This window comes from Arvicola amphibius, chromosome 2 (genome assembly GCF_903992535.2).
Source record: "Arvicola amphibius chromosome 2, mArvAmp1.2, whole genome shotgun sequence".
NCBI lineage: Eukaryota > Metazoa > Chordata > Mammalia > Rodentia > Cricetidae > Arvicola > Arvicola amphibius.
In genome coordinates, this window is record NC_052048.2 from 63,993,652 (window position 1) to 64,008,698 (window position 15,047).

Consider the following 15,047-nt stretch of genomic DNA (forward strand, 5'->3'; position numbering starts at 1 on the left):
CACCCACCTATGTTCTGACCTATCAGGCCAAGCAGTTTCTTTATTAATTAACCAATGAAATCATCAGATAGATAGAAGACACACCTACATCATCCATCCATCATTGTTATCAATGTAATACTGGCTTCATAAAATGAATTTGGTAGTGTTTTTTCCTTTTCTATTATATGGAATACTTTGAGGACCTTTAATGTTCTTTAAAGGTCTAGTAAGGGCTGGAGAGATGACTTGATGTTTAAAGAGCATTGGCATTTCTTCTGGAGGACCTGGGTTTGATTCCCAGTAACTACATGGTAGCTAACAACATCTGTAACTCCAGTTCATACCAGTTCACATTTTCTTCTGACCTCTACATACATGACAGATACTGCATGTATGTGGTGTACACACACACACACACACATTATTTTATATCAATATATATATATATATATATATATATATATTTCATATCAATAAATAATGTTAAAAAAAGGTTTGGTAGAGAGCCAGAGAGATGATTTGTAGGCAAAAGCACTTTCTATACAAACATGGGGTTTGATCCCTAGAAAGAGAGACTGACTTTTGAATGTTGTCTTCTGACTTCTAATACACAATGTTACACTGGTGTTTTAGTCATTGTTTTATGGCTGTGAAGAGACACCGTGACCAAGGCAACTCTTATAAATGGAAGTGTTTAGCTGGGAGTTTGCTTATACTTTTAGAGGTTTAGTCTATTGTCATGATGGGGAGCACGGCATAGACCGTGGTTGGAGTAGTATCTGGGACCCTTATATCCTGACCCACAGGCAGAGAAAGAGAGAACCCAGGCCTGGCAAGACCTGTTGAAACCTCAAAGCCCATACCCAGTGACACACTTCCTCTAACACAGCCACACCTCCTAAACCTCCTAATCCTTTCAAAGAGTTCCACTCCCTCGTGATTAAGCGTTCTAATATATGAGCTTATGGGAACCATTCATGTTTAACCATCTCAGCTAGTATTTGTGTGTGCAACACACTAAGAAAATATTCAGAGTTTTAGAAAAGGTCCAGTAGAATTCAGCAAATGACACCATTTGGGCCTGGATGTTTTTAGTTGATTTTTTTAAAAAACTACTCTTTGTTGTAGATCTGTTTAAGTTATGTATATCTTGGTTTAATTTTTGTAGTTCGCATGTATGGTGGTTTGAATGAAAATAGCCTGCCATTGATTCATTTATTTGAATACTTGGTCCCCAGTTGATGAAACTGTTTGGGAAGGATTAGGAGGTGTGACTTTGTTGGAGGATGTGTGTTACTGTGAGTGGGCTTTGAGGCTTCAAAAGTCCACAGTATTCTCAGCTCTCTCTCTGCCTGGTGGTTGTATGTCAAGATGTAAGGTCTACTGCTCTGGGACCATACACCTGCTTGTCTGCCTGCCGTCTACCATGTTAGTAGCCGTGATGGTCATGGGCTCACCCTTTGAAATTGTAAGCCTCAAATTAAATGCTTTCTTTTATAGGTTGCCTTTGTCACTGTATGTCCATGACAATAAAAAAGTAACTAAGACAAATATGTACTTAGAAATTTATCTGATTTCTTTTATATTTTCCAGTTTTTTGCCATATGAGTTTTCATATTGGTATGCCTTAATGATCTTCTGAATTTTATTATTATCTTTTGTAATATTGCCCCTTTTTATCTTTAATTTTATTAATTTGGGTATTCTTTCTTTCAGCTGGTTTGGCTAAGGATTTGCTAACCTTATTTTGTCAGAGAACCAATTCTTTGTTTCATTGACACCCTGTTCTTTGTTTTGTGTTTCCATTTCAGTAGTTTCTATTCTGATCCTTATTTTTGTTTACTGATTTCACATTTGGCTTGTTCTTATTTTTCTATTTCAAAGCTCTGACTTTAGATGTTGGTATGTATAGCTATAAGTTCCTTCTCAGAACTGCTTCATTGTTTCCCATAGGGTTTTTGGTTTTGCTTTAATTCTAGTACTTAAAAAAATTCTCTCCTGATTTCTTAATCCATTTATCATCAGTGGTGTGTTGTTCATATTTTCTGTAATTTCTCTTGTTAGTTTCTTGCTTTATTCTGTTGTGACCAGATGGAATATAAGAATTATTTTAATTTTCATGTAATTGTTAAGACTCGCTTTGCTAAAGTATGGTCTGTTTTTGGAAACAGTCCCAGGCTACTAAGAAGCTGGGTGGGATGGTCTGTGAAGTCTCTTAAAGTTCATTTCACTATTGTTTGATTAACTCTTTTTTTTATTCCAATACCATGTCTATTGGTGCAAGTGATGTGAATCCACTATTACTGTGTTATTGTGTCAGAATTATGATATGAGGGATATCATTTTGGTTTTGTTGTTTATCAGATTTGGTCCTTTCATTTGAAAAAGTTACTCATCTAACAGATCTTATTTTTACTTTGTGACCTTATGAATGTGTTTTTCTCTCTTTAGTGTATAGGAGTCCTTCAGGAATCTTCTCCAGTGCTGGCTTAGTTGTGGCCATGAACTCCTTTACTTTATGTTTACCATAGAACATTTCTCTTTATTCATGAAGGACAACATTGCTGGTTATAGTGAGCTTCACATCTAGGCTGTTAAAATTTCTTGTGACAAATGTGCTATTATTCTGGTAGTTTTTCCTTTATGTGACTGGCATGTCTTTGTAGCTTTCAATATTTTTTCTTTGATCTATATACTTAATGATTTAACTACAGTATGTCATGTCAACGTTCGTTTTCTGTCTTGTCTGTTTGGTGTTCTAAATGCCTCTTGTATCTATCTGGATGACTACCTCTTTCTCTAGGAGAGATTTCTTTCTTTCTTTTTTTTTTCATTGATACATTTTTTTCTGCCTTTAGATTGTACTTTTTCTGTGCCCATGATTTGTTAATTTAGTCTTTCAGTAGTCTCATATGTACTGTTCATACTTTTTTCTTATTTTTATTATTGTCTGAATGTGCTCCTTCATTTACCTTGTCTTCAAGCCCCAATCCATTCCTTTGGTGTGAATTTCCAGTGTATTTGGTTGACTTAGCTTTTTATTTCCAAAATTTCAATTTGATTTTTTTAGTATTTCTATCTCTTTGTTGAATTCTTGTTTTATATCTTGTATTGGCTTTCTTATTTCGGTTGGATGGTGTTGTTTTTGAATTCATTCAGGAGTTTGTTCATGCTTTCTTTGATTTTCTTGGACATTTTTAAAACCTGTTTTTGGAATTCCTTTGTCTTTGGTTTTTACTTTATTTTCATTGAAATTTGTTACTATAATGGAATTTTTAGAGGAATCGCAGTCCCTTGATTTTTTTTCATGTGTCTTATATTTCTGTATTGGAATTTGGCATGTACAGAATTAGATGGGTTTCTTTAACCACTTGTTTTCTTTCAGTTTAAGTATTTTCATTATTCATCCAGGACTAAGTTACTGTGATGAGGATGAAGTGTAGTTTTTCTCAGTAGCCATTGCTCTTTGTAGCTTAACCTTTAGCACACATATTCTGGACACTGGACACGGTCTTCAGCTCCAGCAAGTGCAGACTATATACACTGTAGAAGTAACCACAATTGATGGGTAACACTATTATGAGGATATAGGAATAGCCAAGAAAAAACCATCAAACCTCCAACTCCAGTGAGTTTTGAGGAATAAAATAACAAGGCCAATATAGTGCATATTAAGATATTAGTTACTGACATTAGGAATACAAAGAAAAATAAGCAGAGCAAGACTAGAATGGAGAAAAACAGAAAAGTAAGTAGAAAGGTGTAACAACATGGAAAAAAGGAGGAGTATAAGGTGGCTCTAATGAAAGGTAGAATGGGAAGAGAAAAGAAATAGAGTCAGGCAACTTCCCAGCACTCAGGAGGCTCTGAACCACCATGTGTGTTGTGAGAGAGCCTTTCTCCCATACAGAAATAACTGATCTAAAAAAATTGTCAAGTAAGGCAGTTTTAAAAATGAATGAAAGAACGGGAGATATAAAAAATGAATTGAGTTGTATTTGAGCTGCTCTGTCTGATTTAGTCAGTATGACTGAAGGCAGTCTCTGTAAGAGGCCTGTGATAGGGAAGAGGGAGAGAAGAACAAAAGGGGAGTCTCACCAACATAACAGTCTACATATAAGCAGGGCGATGCCAGTGGACATACCAAACTGGATGGGGAAAAAACCCATGAGGCCTTAACCCTAACAAGGAACTGTAGGCAGCTGAGGAAAGCTGGGAGCAGTAGAGGTCATCTTCCCCAGGAGAGCACACCAATTGGTTGTCCAATGCCAAATAGTCAGCTCTGAAAACATGCATACACGTCACATTATGTGGGCTAAGCAGGTTATATTTAGGAACACACACACACACACACACACACACACACTCACACTCATGTAGTAACAACTAGTGAAAAAGAGGCCGTGAGTTTGAAGGAGGATGGGGAGGAATAAGAAGGGAGAAATTCAATTATAATTTCAAAAATTAAAAAAGTGGAGGATTGAGTAAAAATAGAAATAAATATTAATTAGATAAAAATAATAGCTGGTTGGTGGTGATGCACACCTTTAATTCCAACACTCGGGAGGCAGAGTCAGGTGGATCTCTGAGTTCAAGGTCAGCCTGGTCTACAGAGTGAGTTCCATCCAGGACAGGCTCCAAAACTACACAGAGAAACCTGGTCAAGAGAATTGACTTCCATCTCCCAGTTACATCACTTGTTTATGCAGAGCTGCAGCGTCTGTCTCAGTGCCGTCAGTCACTTGATGTGGGCTAAAGTATCTGTCTTCACTGCCCTCATTTCCCTGATCTCCTTTAATCTCTCCGATTCTGAGAAGAAAGAAACGTTCTTTCAGGGCCAGTCTGCTAAGATTTGATGCCCAAGAGCAGCATGTGAGCCTTCCCTACCACCTATAGGTTTTTAGCTTTGAAACTCCTGTTTATAGCCCATTTTTATTCTGAAGTCCATTATTTTTTCTATAATTTTATTTATTTTTGTTTATGTGTATGGTTGTTTTATATGCACCCTGTGCATACCTGGTGCTCTCAAAGGCTAAGAGGATGATAGATTCCTTGGAACTGGTTAGATTCCCGGAACTGGAGTTTTGAGCTGCCATTTTGCTGTTGGGAATTGAACCCAGATCCAGAACTCTGCAAGAACAAATGCTCTTGCAACTACTGAGCCATCTCTCCAACCCTCAGAAATGTACCGATCTGTTTTGGTGTGTTAGTGTTAATACGCCCAGCAACTGAGTTGGAATGATGAGTAAGCAGCCCTTAGTCACCTGTAGAATGGAAGTCTGGGATGGCATCTTGTGGTGTTTGTGAGCAATGAGGACTTGCTTTATTATTAACTCAGGCTGAAAACTGCTTGAGGTCCTCGTATGCTGTTCTGTCTCCTAAGGAGGCCTCTAGGTAAATAAGCATTTGCTTCCTGGGAAGAGTTCTTGAGCAAATCTTGACCGACTCTCTAGTCTCGATCACATCTCTATTAGGTGCACCTTTCACATTGGAAGGAAATTATGGTCCATTAATGGCTTTCCTCTGGCAATATCCTTTCTTTTCTGTAATCAAAACTTTAAATCAACCCAGTTCTGAAAATGATCTTTGTGAATTCAGGAGCTAAGTAGTAATACTTGGTGTGTTTATTTCTCTCTCCCAGGGTTGAGAGAGTAAAAAGCACCCTACAGTTATGTCAATTAGCCATCTGTCATCATGAATTCTTTACCTGTACAAACATTTCCAAATATAATTACTAGATTTATGAACATGGATGCTTCTGACATTTTGAAGTATATGCCTTTAAGTTTGCATAGAGCTGGAGGGAAATTTCTTCTTTAACACTGCGAGTCTCTCGCCCTTTTAGCAGCTTACCTCTTACCCCCTCTTCAAGTTTCCTTTACTAATCTTTTCCCTTCTCCCCAGGTCTCATTAGCGCATATAAACCACTCCATCTTTTGAGGTCTGGGTTATGTCTTCAGTCCTTGGCCACTCATCTCATTTGCTTCCTTCATGGTGTTGTTAATACTTTTTGTAATAGTCAAAAGGAAGTAAAAACTTAGATAAATTGGAAAGTCTTTGGGGGAAATAAGATTTTGCTTTGTTGATCTGTTTTAGCTTATTAACTTCATGAATATTTTTCAGAAAAATATTCATACCCCACATTTTCTCCTCAGGTTATATTGCATTTCATATTTTCTTTTGCTTTTTGTTTTCTCGAAGAGTTAACACTTGATACTTCTATGTCTTTGCAACTCATTGCTCACCCTCTTTCTCTCAACATTCAGTTATCAATTGATGTTCAACAATAGCTTTAGAGAAGGGGATTTAGTTGGAGTAGAAGGGATCTGTAAATCAGAAGTAGAATTGAAAGGTGTGAAGTACTCTAGCACTGGGTCACTGTGGAACTTGTAGAAGTATAGAATTTCAGCTTTTACCTTGAGACCTGCTGAATCAAGAGTGCATGTTAGCAAGAGCCCTACATTTAGAAACTCGATCATATAGTTCTTTTTTGGAGAGAAGAAACTTTCTTGCATGTAAAGTATAGATAATATTTGTTATATTTAATAATCTTATTGCCTACTTTTGACAAACCATGATTTTGCCAGTTTATCTGTTGTGAATTTTTCTGCTATTTTGTAAAGTATGTGAAGTAGGATTGTTTGTCTCTTGCTTGATAGTCTGTATTTGGAACAATGTCTGAGCACATAGTACATATATTTCTTAAGTAAATTATTGGATGATTGAGCAAACTGTCAGACTTTTGACATTTGTGTTATGTATTTAAATGTCTATTCAGACAGATTAAGCGTCATTTAAAATTATTGTTTTAAAATGACTGAAATAGAACAAGTCTGCCATTACGGAAAGCTTTGTTAGCTTGTGCTGCTCAGATGTCCACATTCCCTTTCTACCCACCTTGAATCCTTTTATTTATGGAGAATGGTTCTTATCAAAACTGTTAATAACTCCCTGTGCCATGTAGTTCAGACTTCTTAGAGACTTGTACAGTTTCATTTATTTAAGAAAATAAATATTAGAGAAAGTAATTTGAATCTATACATGCATAGTGCCCATCTGCTCTGTAGTTCAATGCCTCCACTGGACTTGAGGACCAGAGAAATCTCTTCTTAATTTATTTTTTTACTTTTTAGATTATTTTACTTTATTTGTATGACTGTGTTGTTTGCATGCATGTTTTACCATGTGTGTGCTTGGTGCCTATGGAGGTTAGAAGAGAGGGCATCAGATCCTCTGGAACTGTAGTTAGAGATGGTTGTTAGGATACTGTGTGGGTACTGGGAATAGACCTGGGTTATCCAGAGAAACATTGAAGCTAACTAAGCTGGTGGTTTGTTGGACCATGGATAATAATTTTGTTTCTTATTTTCTGTTACTGAGGGTCTTATGTCTCCTGCCACCACTCATAGTAAATAGCAGGCTCTTAGATTGAAAGTAGGAAGAAATCAAATCCCAGACCTAACATTCAGTTGAAAATCCTTAAAAACTCCCAATTTTAAGACCCATATAACAATTTGTAAATGCATATTCTGTTACTTTTGCGCTATTAATTCTGTTGCTAATTATTTTTACTTTAGTTTGCCTTATAGTTAATATCTTCTTTACATCTATTTCATTTGTTATTTCTATAGAATTCTAAAGTTTTAAAGGCCTGAAGTAATAAAGCTTCCTTTCTTAATTTATATTTGTGTACAAAGAAAGGAATTTTTAAAGTTTCAAAATTTTTTTAGTGTGTGTGTGTGTGTGTGTGTGTGTGTGTGTGTGTGTGTGTGTGGACTCCGGCACGTGAGTAGAGCTCAGAAAGACTTTGTTAGTTCTCTCCTGCCATCTTCACATGAGTTTCAGGGACTGAGTCCAGGTTGTCAGGCTTGCTCAGTAGTGTTTTATCTGCTGACTCATCTCTCATTGTCAAAAGAAAAAAATTAATTGAAAAAATATGTATTTATATAACATTAACAAATCATTGTATTTTTTATTTTCCTTTTTTGTTTGTTTTTAAAGGAGACACTTCTAAAGGAGGCAAAGTTGCAATTACTCAATCCAAGTTGAAACCAGATATCACTAACACTCTTGGAGATTCAGACATTGGAACACACTCACCTTTGTCCCTTGAGGATTTATCTCAGTTTGCTGTAAGTTCTCTGAATGCTGTTGATCACCACGCTTATATTGTAAACAAGAAAGTATTGACAGATATGCATCTCACTAAAGAGAGTCTGAACATTGCAAATATTTCTGAATTAGCTGACCAGAAGGTATTGTCAGCACCTTCTACTTCCTACCCACATAGGGAAAAGTTGAGTGTTTTTCTAGGTGGTCATGCAGTAGGCCAGTCATTAACAGTTTCTGCTGTTACCCACCAACCTGAAGACTGGGACAACAGCAGTACCCTCTTCTTTATACTCATACAGTGAGAAACCCAGCAGGGATTTCCAGAGAGCTGTTCAATTTAGAAGGCCATGAACGGTTCATTTCCCTCTGAGCTGGTGACCAGAAGACTGGATTCCTGTAGTATCCTCCATTTTGCACTCTCATAGAAAAAAGCCTGAAAAGCCTGGTATTTTTTATCAACAGGTTGTACCTGAAGGCCGTCTATCTGAAGAGGCTCCCCAAACTTCAGCTCATTTTGGATTAGTTACCCCAAGTATTGGGAAATCACCTGCAATCCCTGCTTCACAAAGAGAGAAGCCTGGCATTTTCTATCAACAAGCCCTAACAGGTGGTCATTTACCTGAAGACATTATGAAAACTACAGCTGCTCCAAGGCCTACTGACCAGAAGTTTGATAGTCCAGCTCCACTCCCTACTTCCTACATATATGAAGGACCTAATGTTTTCTACCAACAAATGCCAAAGAGTCATTTAAGTGAAGAGACTGTGCGAGGTTCAGCTCTTCCTGGACCACCTACCCAGAATGTACCACCTTTTCCTTCTCTGTCGCATGGAGAAAAATCTCATACTTTCTATTACCAGGCTTTGCCAGGAAGTTATTTGAACCAGCCTTGGAAAGTTTCTGTTGCTCCTGGGCCTGTTGATCAGAAGACTGGAGCAGCAGTAGGCCCTTCCACAGATAGGCATTTTACTGAAGAGACTTGGAAAGTGTTATCTGCTCCTAGGCCAGCTGGTCAGAAGCCGGAGATGTCAACGGTACACTCTAGTCCCTACTCAAAGGGAATAAAACCTGCTATTTTCTATCAGTATCCTCTGTTAGAAAGTTACCCAGGCAAAGAGCCTCTGGATGGTTCAGCTATTTCTGGATCAGCTGAGAAGACTTGGTCCCCAACAGTAACCTCTGCTTCCCAGCCACATAAAGAGATAGCTAAAGCTTTCTACCAGCAGACATTATCAGACAGTCATCTAACTGAAGAAGCATTGCCCATTTCTGTTACTCCTGGCCGAGGTGACCAGAAAACTCCTTTACTATCAGAATTACCTTTTTCCTATTCTCACAGAGCAAAGAACCTGCCTGAAGGTGTGAAAGTTTCCACTGAGTCTGTATCTGCTGATGAGAAGACCGACATTCCAACAGTGTCTTCTAGTTCCTACCAGCATACAAAGAAACCTACTGTTCCTTACCACCAAGAGTTGCCAAACAGTCATGTACTTGCAGGGACTCAGAAAGTTTCATTTGTATCTGGACCAGTTGACCAGAAGTCTGGAATTTCTCACCCATATGTTGAGATTCCCTGTGTTTTCTATCAGCAGGAGTTGCCAGATAGTCATTCAACAGAAAAATCTACAAAAACATTGATCCTGACGCCAGCTGTACAGAAGACTGATCTGTCAACAGTATCCCCTACTTCTCCATCAATTGGAGAAAAGCCTATTTTGCTCTACCAGCCAACCCCTCCAGATAGTCAGCTCTCTGGAATATCAACTATAACCTCTGCCTCCTACTCATATCAAGAGAGGCTCAATATCTCTCATCAGCAGAAGTTTCCGGACAGCTACCTAACTGAAGAGGCCCGGAAAGTCTTGGGTACCACTGGATCAGTAGACCAGAAGACAGGGACCCCAACAATGTCATTGCCCTCTATTTATTCACAAAAAGAGGGGCTTGGTATTTTCTATCAACCAGCCCTGGCAGGTTCTCTATATAGAGAGACTCTACAAACTTCAGCTACTACAGCTACTACTAGTACAGTTGACCAAAGCATTGTTATGCCAACTGTAACCTGTACTTCCTTCTTACAAAGAGAGAAGCCTCAGATTTTCTACCAGCAGGCTCCGTCAGGTGGTCATTTGCCTGGAGAGTCTCTGAAGGTTTCACCTGCTCCTGGACCACCTGACCAGAACACTAGGGCACCAGCAGTCACTCCCAGTTCTTACTTCCCTGGAGAGGAGTCCATTATTTTTTACCAGCCTGGCTTGTCAGGTAACCCTCTGTCTGCAGAGTGTTTCAAAGTTCCAGGGATTTCTGGATTAACTGAACAGAAGACTAGCACACCAGCAGGACCATCAGGTTCCTATCCAGTTAGAGAGAAATCCATTATTTTCTGCCAACAGACCTTGCCAGATGGTCACTTTCCTAAAGAAGCTTTGGATGTTTTACCTTCTTCTGGGCCAGCTGACCAGAAGGCTGGGCTACCTTTTATCACCTCTTCTTCATACTCAGATCTAGAGAATACCACTGTTTCTTACCACCAAGAGTTGCCAGATAGGCCTCTAACTGAAAATGCTGGCAAAGTTTCAGTTGTTCCTGGACCAACTGACCAGAAGACTGGGATATCAACAGTGCCTTCTACTTCCCAGCAAGAGTTTCCAGATCTTAGTGAAAAAGCTTTGGAAGTTTTAGGTGGTACTGAAGCTATTGAACAGAAACCTGAAATACAAGTAGTGCCCTCTACTCCCTTATACAGAGAGACGCCTAGTGTTTCTTATCAGCAGGAGTTGCCAGATCTTACTGAAGAAGCTTTGCAAATTTTAGCTGATTCTGGAGTAGTGCCTTCTAGCCCTAACTCAAAGGATGCAACGCCCCTCATCTCTTACCAGCAAGAGTCACCAGATCTTACTAAAATACCTTTGAAAGCAGTAGGACCTGACTCTACTGATCAGAAGACTCGGGCACAAATAGTTTCCTTCTCAAGTAGAGAGAAGCTCAGTGATTTTCATCAACAGGAATTGCCAAATACTGGTGAGGATGCTTTAGGTGGTTTTGCTCATCCTGGACAAATGAAACAGAAGGTTGGGAAAACAACAGAACCTTTAAATTTAAAACAGAGAGAGGCCAGTGTTTTCTCTTCACAGGAGTTGCCAGTCAGTCATCTCACAGAAGAGGGCCTAAAAGTGTCAGCTGGTTCTACACTTACAGCACAGACACCTGGGAATCCAACAGGGCCTTCTAGTTCCTACTTACATAAAGAAAAGTTGAGTGATTTTTATCAAAAAGCCTCACCAGATCATGTTCTAACTGAAAAATCTCTGAAGGCTTCAACTGTTCCTGGACTATCTGGCCAGAATAGGACACCCACAGTCTCATCTGGCTTCTGCTCACATAAGGAGAAACATAAGATTTCAGCTGCAGATCTGCTGGATGACCAGAAGGTTGAGTTGCCAACAGTTACTCATAGGTCCTACCTACATAGAGAGAAGCCTGCAGTTTCATCTGTGATTGGACCAGATGATCAAAGGAGTCCATTACCAACAGCTTTTCATGGTTCCTGTCCTCAGAAAGTAAAGCCTGCTATTTTTGTTCAAAAGCAGTTAACAGATAGAGATCAAAGTGAAGATATTCCGAAGATTTCAACTGTCTCAGAACCAACTGTTGTAAGCACATGTGTACCAGTACCTCTGCCTGGTTCTTATTCACATAGAGAGAAATTGGATACATCCTGTGGATACCCCCAGGAACTGCCAGACAGACATCTAACTGAAGATGCTCTGAAGGTTTCAAGTTGTCTTGGTCAAGCTGACCAGATTTCTGATTTACCTACAGTTTCTCCTGGTACTTATTCACACAGTGAAAAGCACCAACTTGTCTCAGAACATGCCCAAAAGCTGATAGATAATTTGAATTCTCCTGAGTCTTGTTCTCTCATTGCAAACAGTATGCCTTTTAATTCTCAGGTTGATGATGGAGTTATCATATGTAAACCAGAATCTTCAGGTTTTGGTGATGTTGGCTGTGAGGAAATCCGGGATATAGATCATGGTTCTAAAACTCTTAAAGAAATTCAGACTCTTTTAATGGAGGCAGAAAATATAGCACTGAAGCGATGCAATTTCCCTGCTCCTTTGGTTCCTTTCAGAGATGTTAACGATGTTTCATTTATACAGTCAAAGAAGGTGGTTTGCTTCAGAGAACCCTCCACAACTGATGTTTGTACCCAGAGGGAGCCATTTATAGAGGAGATCCCTCACATTGAGTGTGTACAGAAGGACATTGGCACACAGACAAATTTCAGGTGCCAGAGGGGTGCTGAAAATTGGCAGTTTATTCGTTCAACTACGATTAGAAGTCCTCTACAGGAAGCAGAAGGCACGAGAGTGGCATTTGATGGAACTTTCAGGCAGGTGGGAGCTTCCAGGTCTGTAATGAGGTCTGAACCTGAAGGCTGCAGTACAGGCTTTGGGAATAAAATTATTATCCCTATGATGACATTTGTAAAGAGTGACTCGAACAGTGATGTAAGTGATGGCTGCTGCTCATGGGACAGTAATTTACCCGAGTCTTTCGAGTCTGTTTCTGATGTTTTTCTAAACTTCTTTCCATATACTTCACCCAAGACAAGCATAACAGATAGCCGCGAAGAGGAGGGATTGTCAGAGAGTGAGGATGGCTGTGGTAGTGTAGATTCACTGGCTGCACATGTGAAGTACCTTCTGCAGTGTGAATCCTCATTGAATCAAGCCAAACAGATACTTAAAAAGGCAGAGGAAGAGGAGTGTCGGGTCCGAGCCCAAGGTAAGGACTGACTTATACAGGCACATGCAGGCTTGTGAACATTACAGCTTAGCAGTTTAAAATGAGACATTGGAATTTCTGAATTTATTTTCTTATAGAACTATAGAATGACTATATTTTCTACCTAAAATCCGGAAAACAAAAGCAAAGATATAAATAAGTTATAGGATCAGTAGTGCTAGTCTGAGCTTCTGGTGTTAGGATAAGGAGATTTTCATGTCAGATGGACATTGAGAAAGTAGTTTGAACTTCCTTAATTTTTTTCATTGTAATATCCTTGTTTTGGGGACACGGATGCCTCCAATTTGCTTTTCTGTAAATTATTTTGTGTCCTGCAACTATGTATGCTTTCTCTTTGTTTTCTGATGAAATTTTTGGAGCTGATCTAAGGTGTATGGGAAAAACACTTATCAAGGTCTTTAGTACTAAAATTTGGTTAGAAGTCTAAAAGAGGATATTTATTAACTTCATTAATATCTGAGAGTATCTTTGTAATGTACATAACAATCTTTAAGACATGAGGAAATGTTTTGGGTAGTACCTTGTAAGTAGCTCGTAAACACTGACTTCAAGACTGACTCGGAATCTTGATGTCAACTGACTGTGCTCTTCCTTGTACATTTTGATTCTGTCAAGATGTCTCTAGTTTTGTTTATTAATTTAAAGTATTAGGTATCATAGAAGCATTAGTAACTATAGCAGATACTAAGAGGAGAGGTAAAGAGTCTCTCTCTGATCAGAAGAAAAATTAAGATTAATGAAGAGTGGCTTCTTTGAAGGTACGTCTGTGGAGGATGTTTTCCAAAACTCAGACTTTAGTTCATGTGTGATGGCACATACCTGTAATCCCTACACTTGGAGGCCGAGGCACACAGATCAGAGTTCAGGGTTACCTTGGATTACATAGAAATACCCTGCTTTGGAGAGTAGATAGCCTTTAGTATGTCACATACAAGAGCTCTTGATATGTCACGTATTTAAGACCACATGTTCAGCTTTGTGCTGGGCAGTAAGGGGCAGATGTTGCTGGTTTTCTTTGCTCATGTAGTCATTGAAAAATTAGCAGTTTTACAATTTTTAAATATCAACTGTTTGTGATTTTTTTTTTTCTCTCCAGCCTGGAATCTAAAGTTTAATTTAGGACATGACTATGGATACTCCATTTCAGAATTAAATGAAGATGACAGGAGGAAAGTAGAAGAGATCAAGGCGAAGTTGTTTGGTCATGGAAGAGCAGCTCACATGTCTGAGGTATTGAGGAAATCTAGGAATGAACGCTGGAACTCTGAAAGAGCAGTAGGGATTCGAGCTCTTCCTTGGCATCAGTTACTCCAGAGGAGCTGCTGGTGATTTCGGGATAAAGTTTTATTAGAGTCTTAAATTCTCTAAAAATTAAGATTGGAGGACTAGTGTGTGTAAGTTTTGATTAATTCCAAATTATCATAGCAGTAAAACAAGAATTGAGTTGTTTTGCTAATTTGATTGTTTTGTTTTGTTTGATTATTCAAGACAAGTCTGTACTGTCCTGGAACTCACTCTATAGACCAGACTGGCCTCGAACTCAGAGATTCACCTGCCTCTGCCTCTTGAGTACTAGGATTAAAGGCATGTGTCACCATTGCCCAGCTTGCCAGTGTATTTTTACAACTGAGAGGTTAAATGTCTCTTTTACATCTTGCAATTCAGATGAAAACTCAGTTTCAAAAGTATATATTATGTTTAAAAATAAAGTTAGTTTTTATCTAAAACAGCTTTCTTTTTAAGTATTTATTTTTTTCGTTAGTGAACTGTTTTTTGAACAGAAGCACTTATCTAAAGAGAAGTTTATTCCTGTGTTTACAGTCCAACACTCGAAATAGAACATTAACAGATGCCATTTGAGCTGGGCATGTGTACTTTAACCCCCAGTATTGGGGAAGCTAAGGCCAGAGATGGCAAGTTCAAGGTTATTTAGCAAGATTGTTTCTCAAAAACTGAACTAAACCAACACCTTCCCACCCCTGACAAATGCCATTGAAATGTTTTGGGTCACCTTTCCTAGTTTTGTCTTTATTTCTTACCCTGACTTGCATTGACTCTCTGCTCTTCAGTGTGTGTTTGAATTAAGAGTCAGCATGATGTGGGCCTGGAGAAATGCCTCAGTGGTGGAGAGCATTTGTTG

The 15,047-nt window shown here is 38.8% G+C and overlaps 1 protein-coding gene across 4 annotated transcripts in view; it reads left to right on the plus strand.

Moving 5' to 3' along the window:
• Alms1 (ALMS1 centrosome and basal body associated protein) overlaps positions 1-15,047 on the plus strand; it is a 122,373-nt gene that overhangs the window by 33,932 nt on the left and 73,394 nt on the right. For all 4 annotated transcript variants that reach the window (XM_038318483.1, XM_038318486.1, XM_038318484.1 and 1 more), the window contains 3 exons: positions 7,984-8,114; positions 8,557-12,886; positions 14,004-14,137. In XM_038318483.1, coding sequence (XP_038174411.1) covers positions 7,984-8,114; positions 8,557-12,886; positions 14,004-14,137 — 4,595 coding nt within the window. The remainder of the gene's footprint in view (positions 1-7,983; positions 8,115-8,556; positions 12,887-14,003; positions 14,138-15,047) is intronic.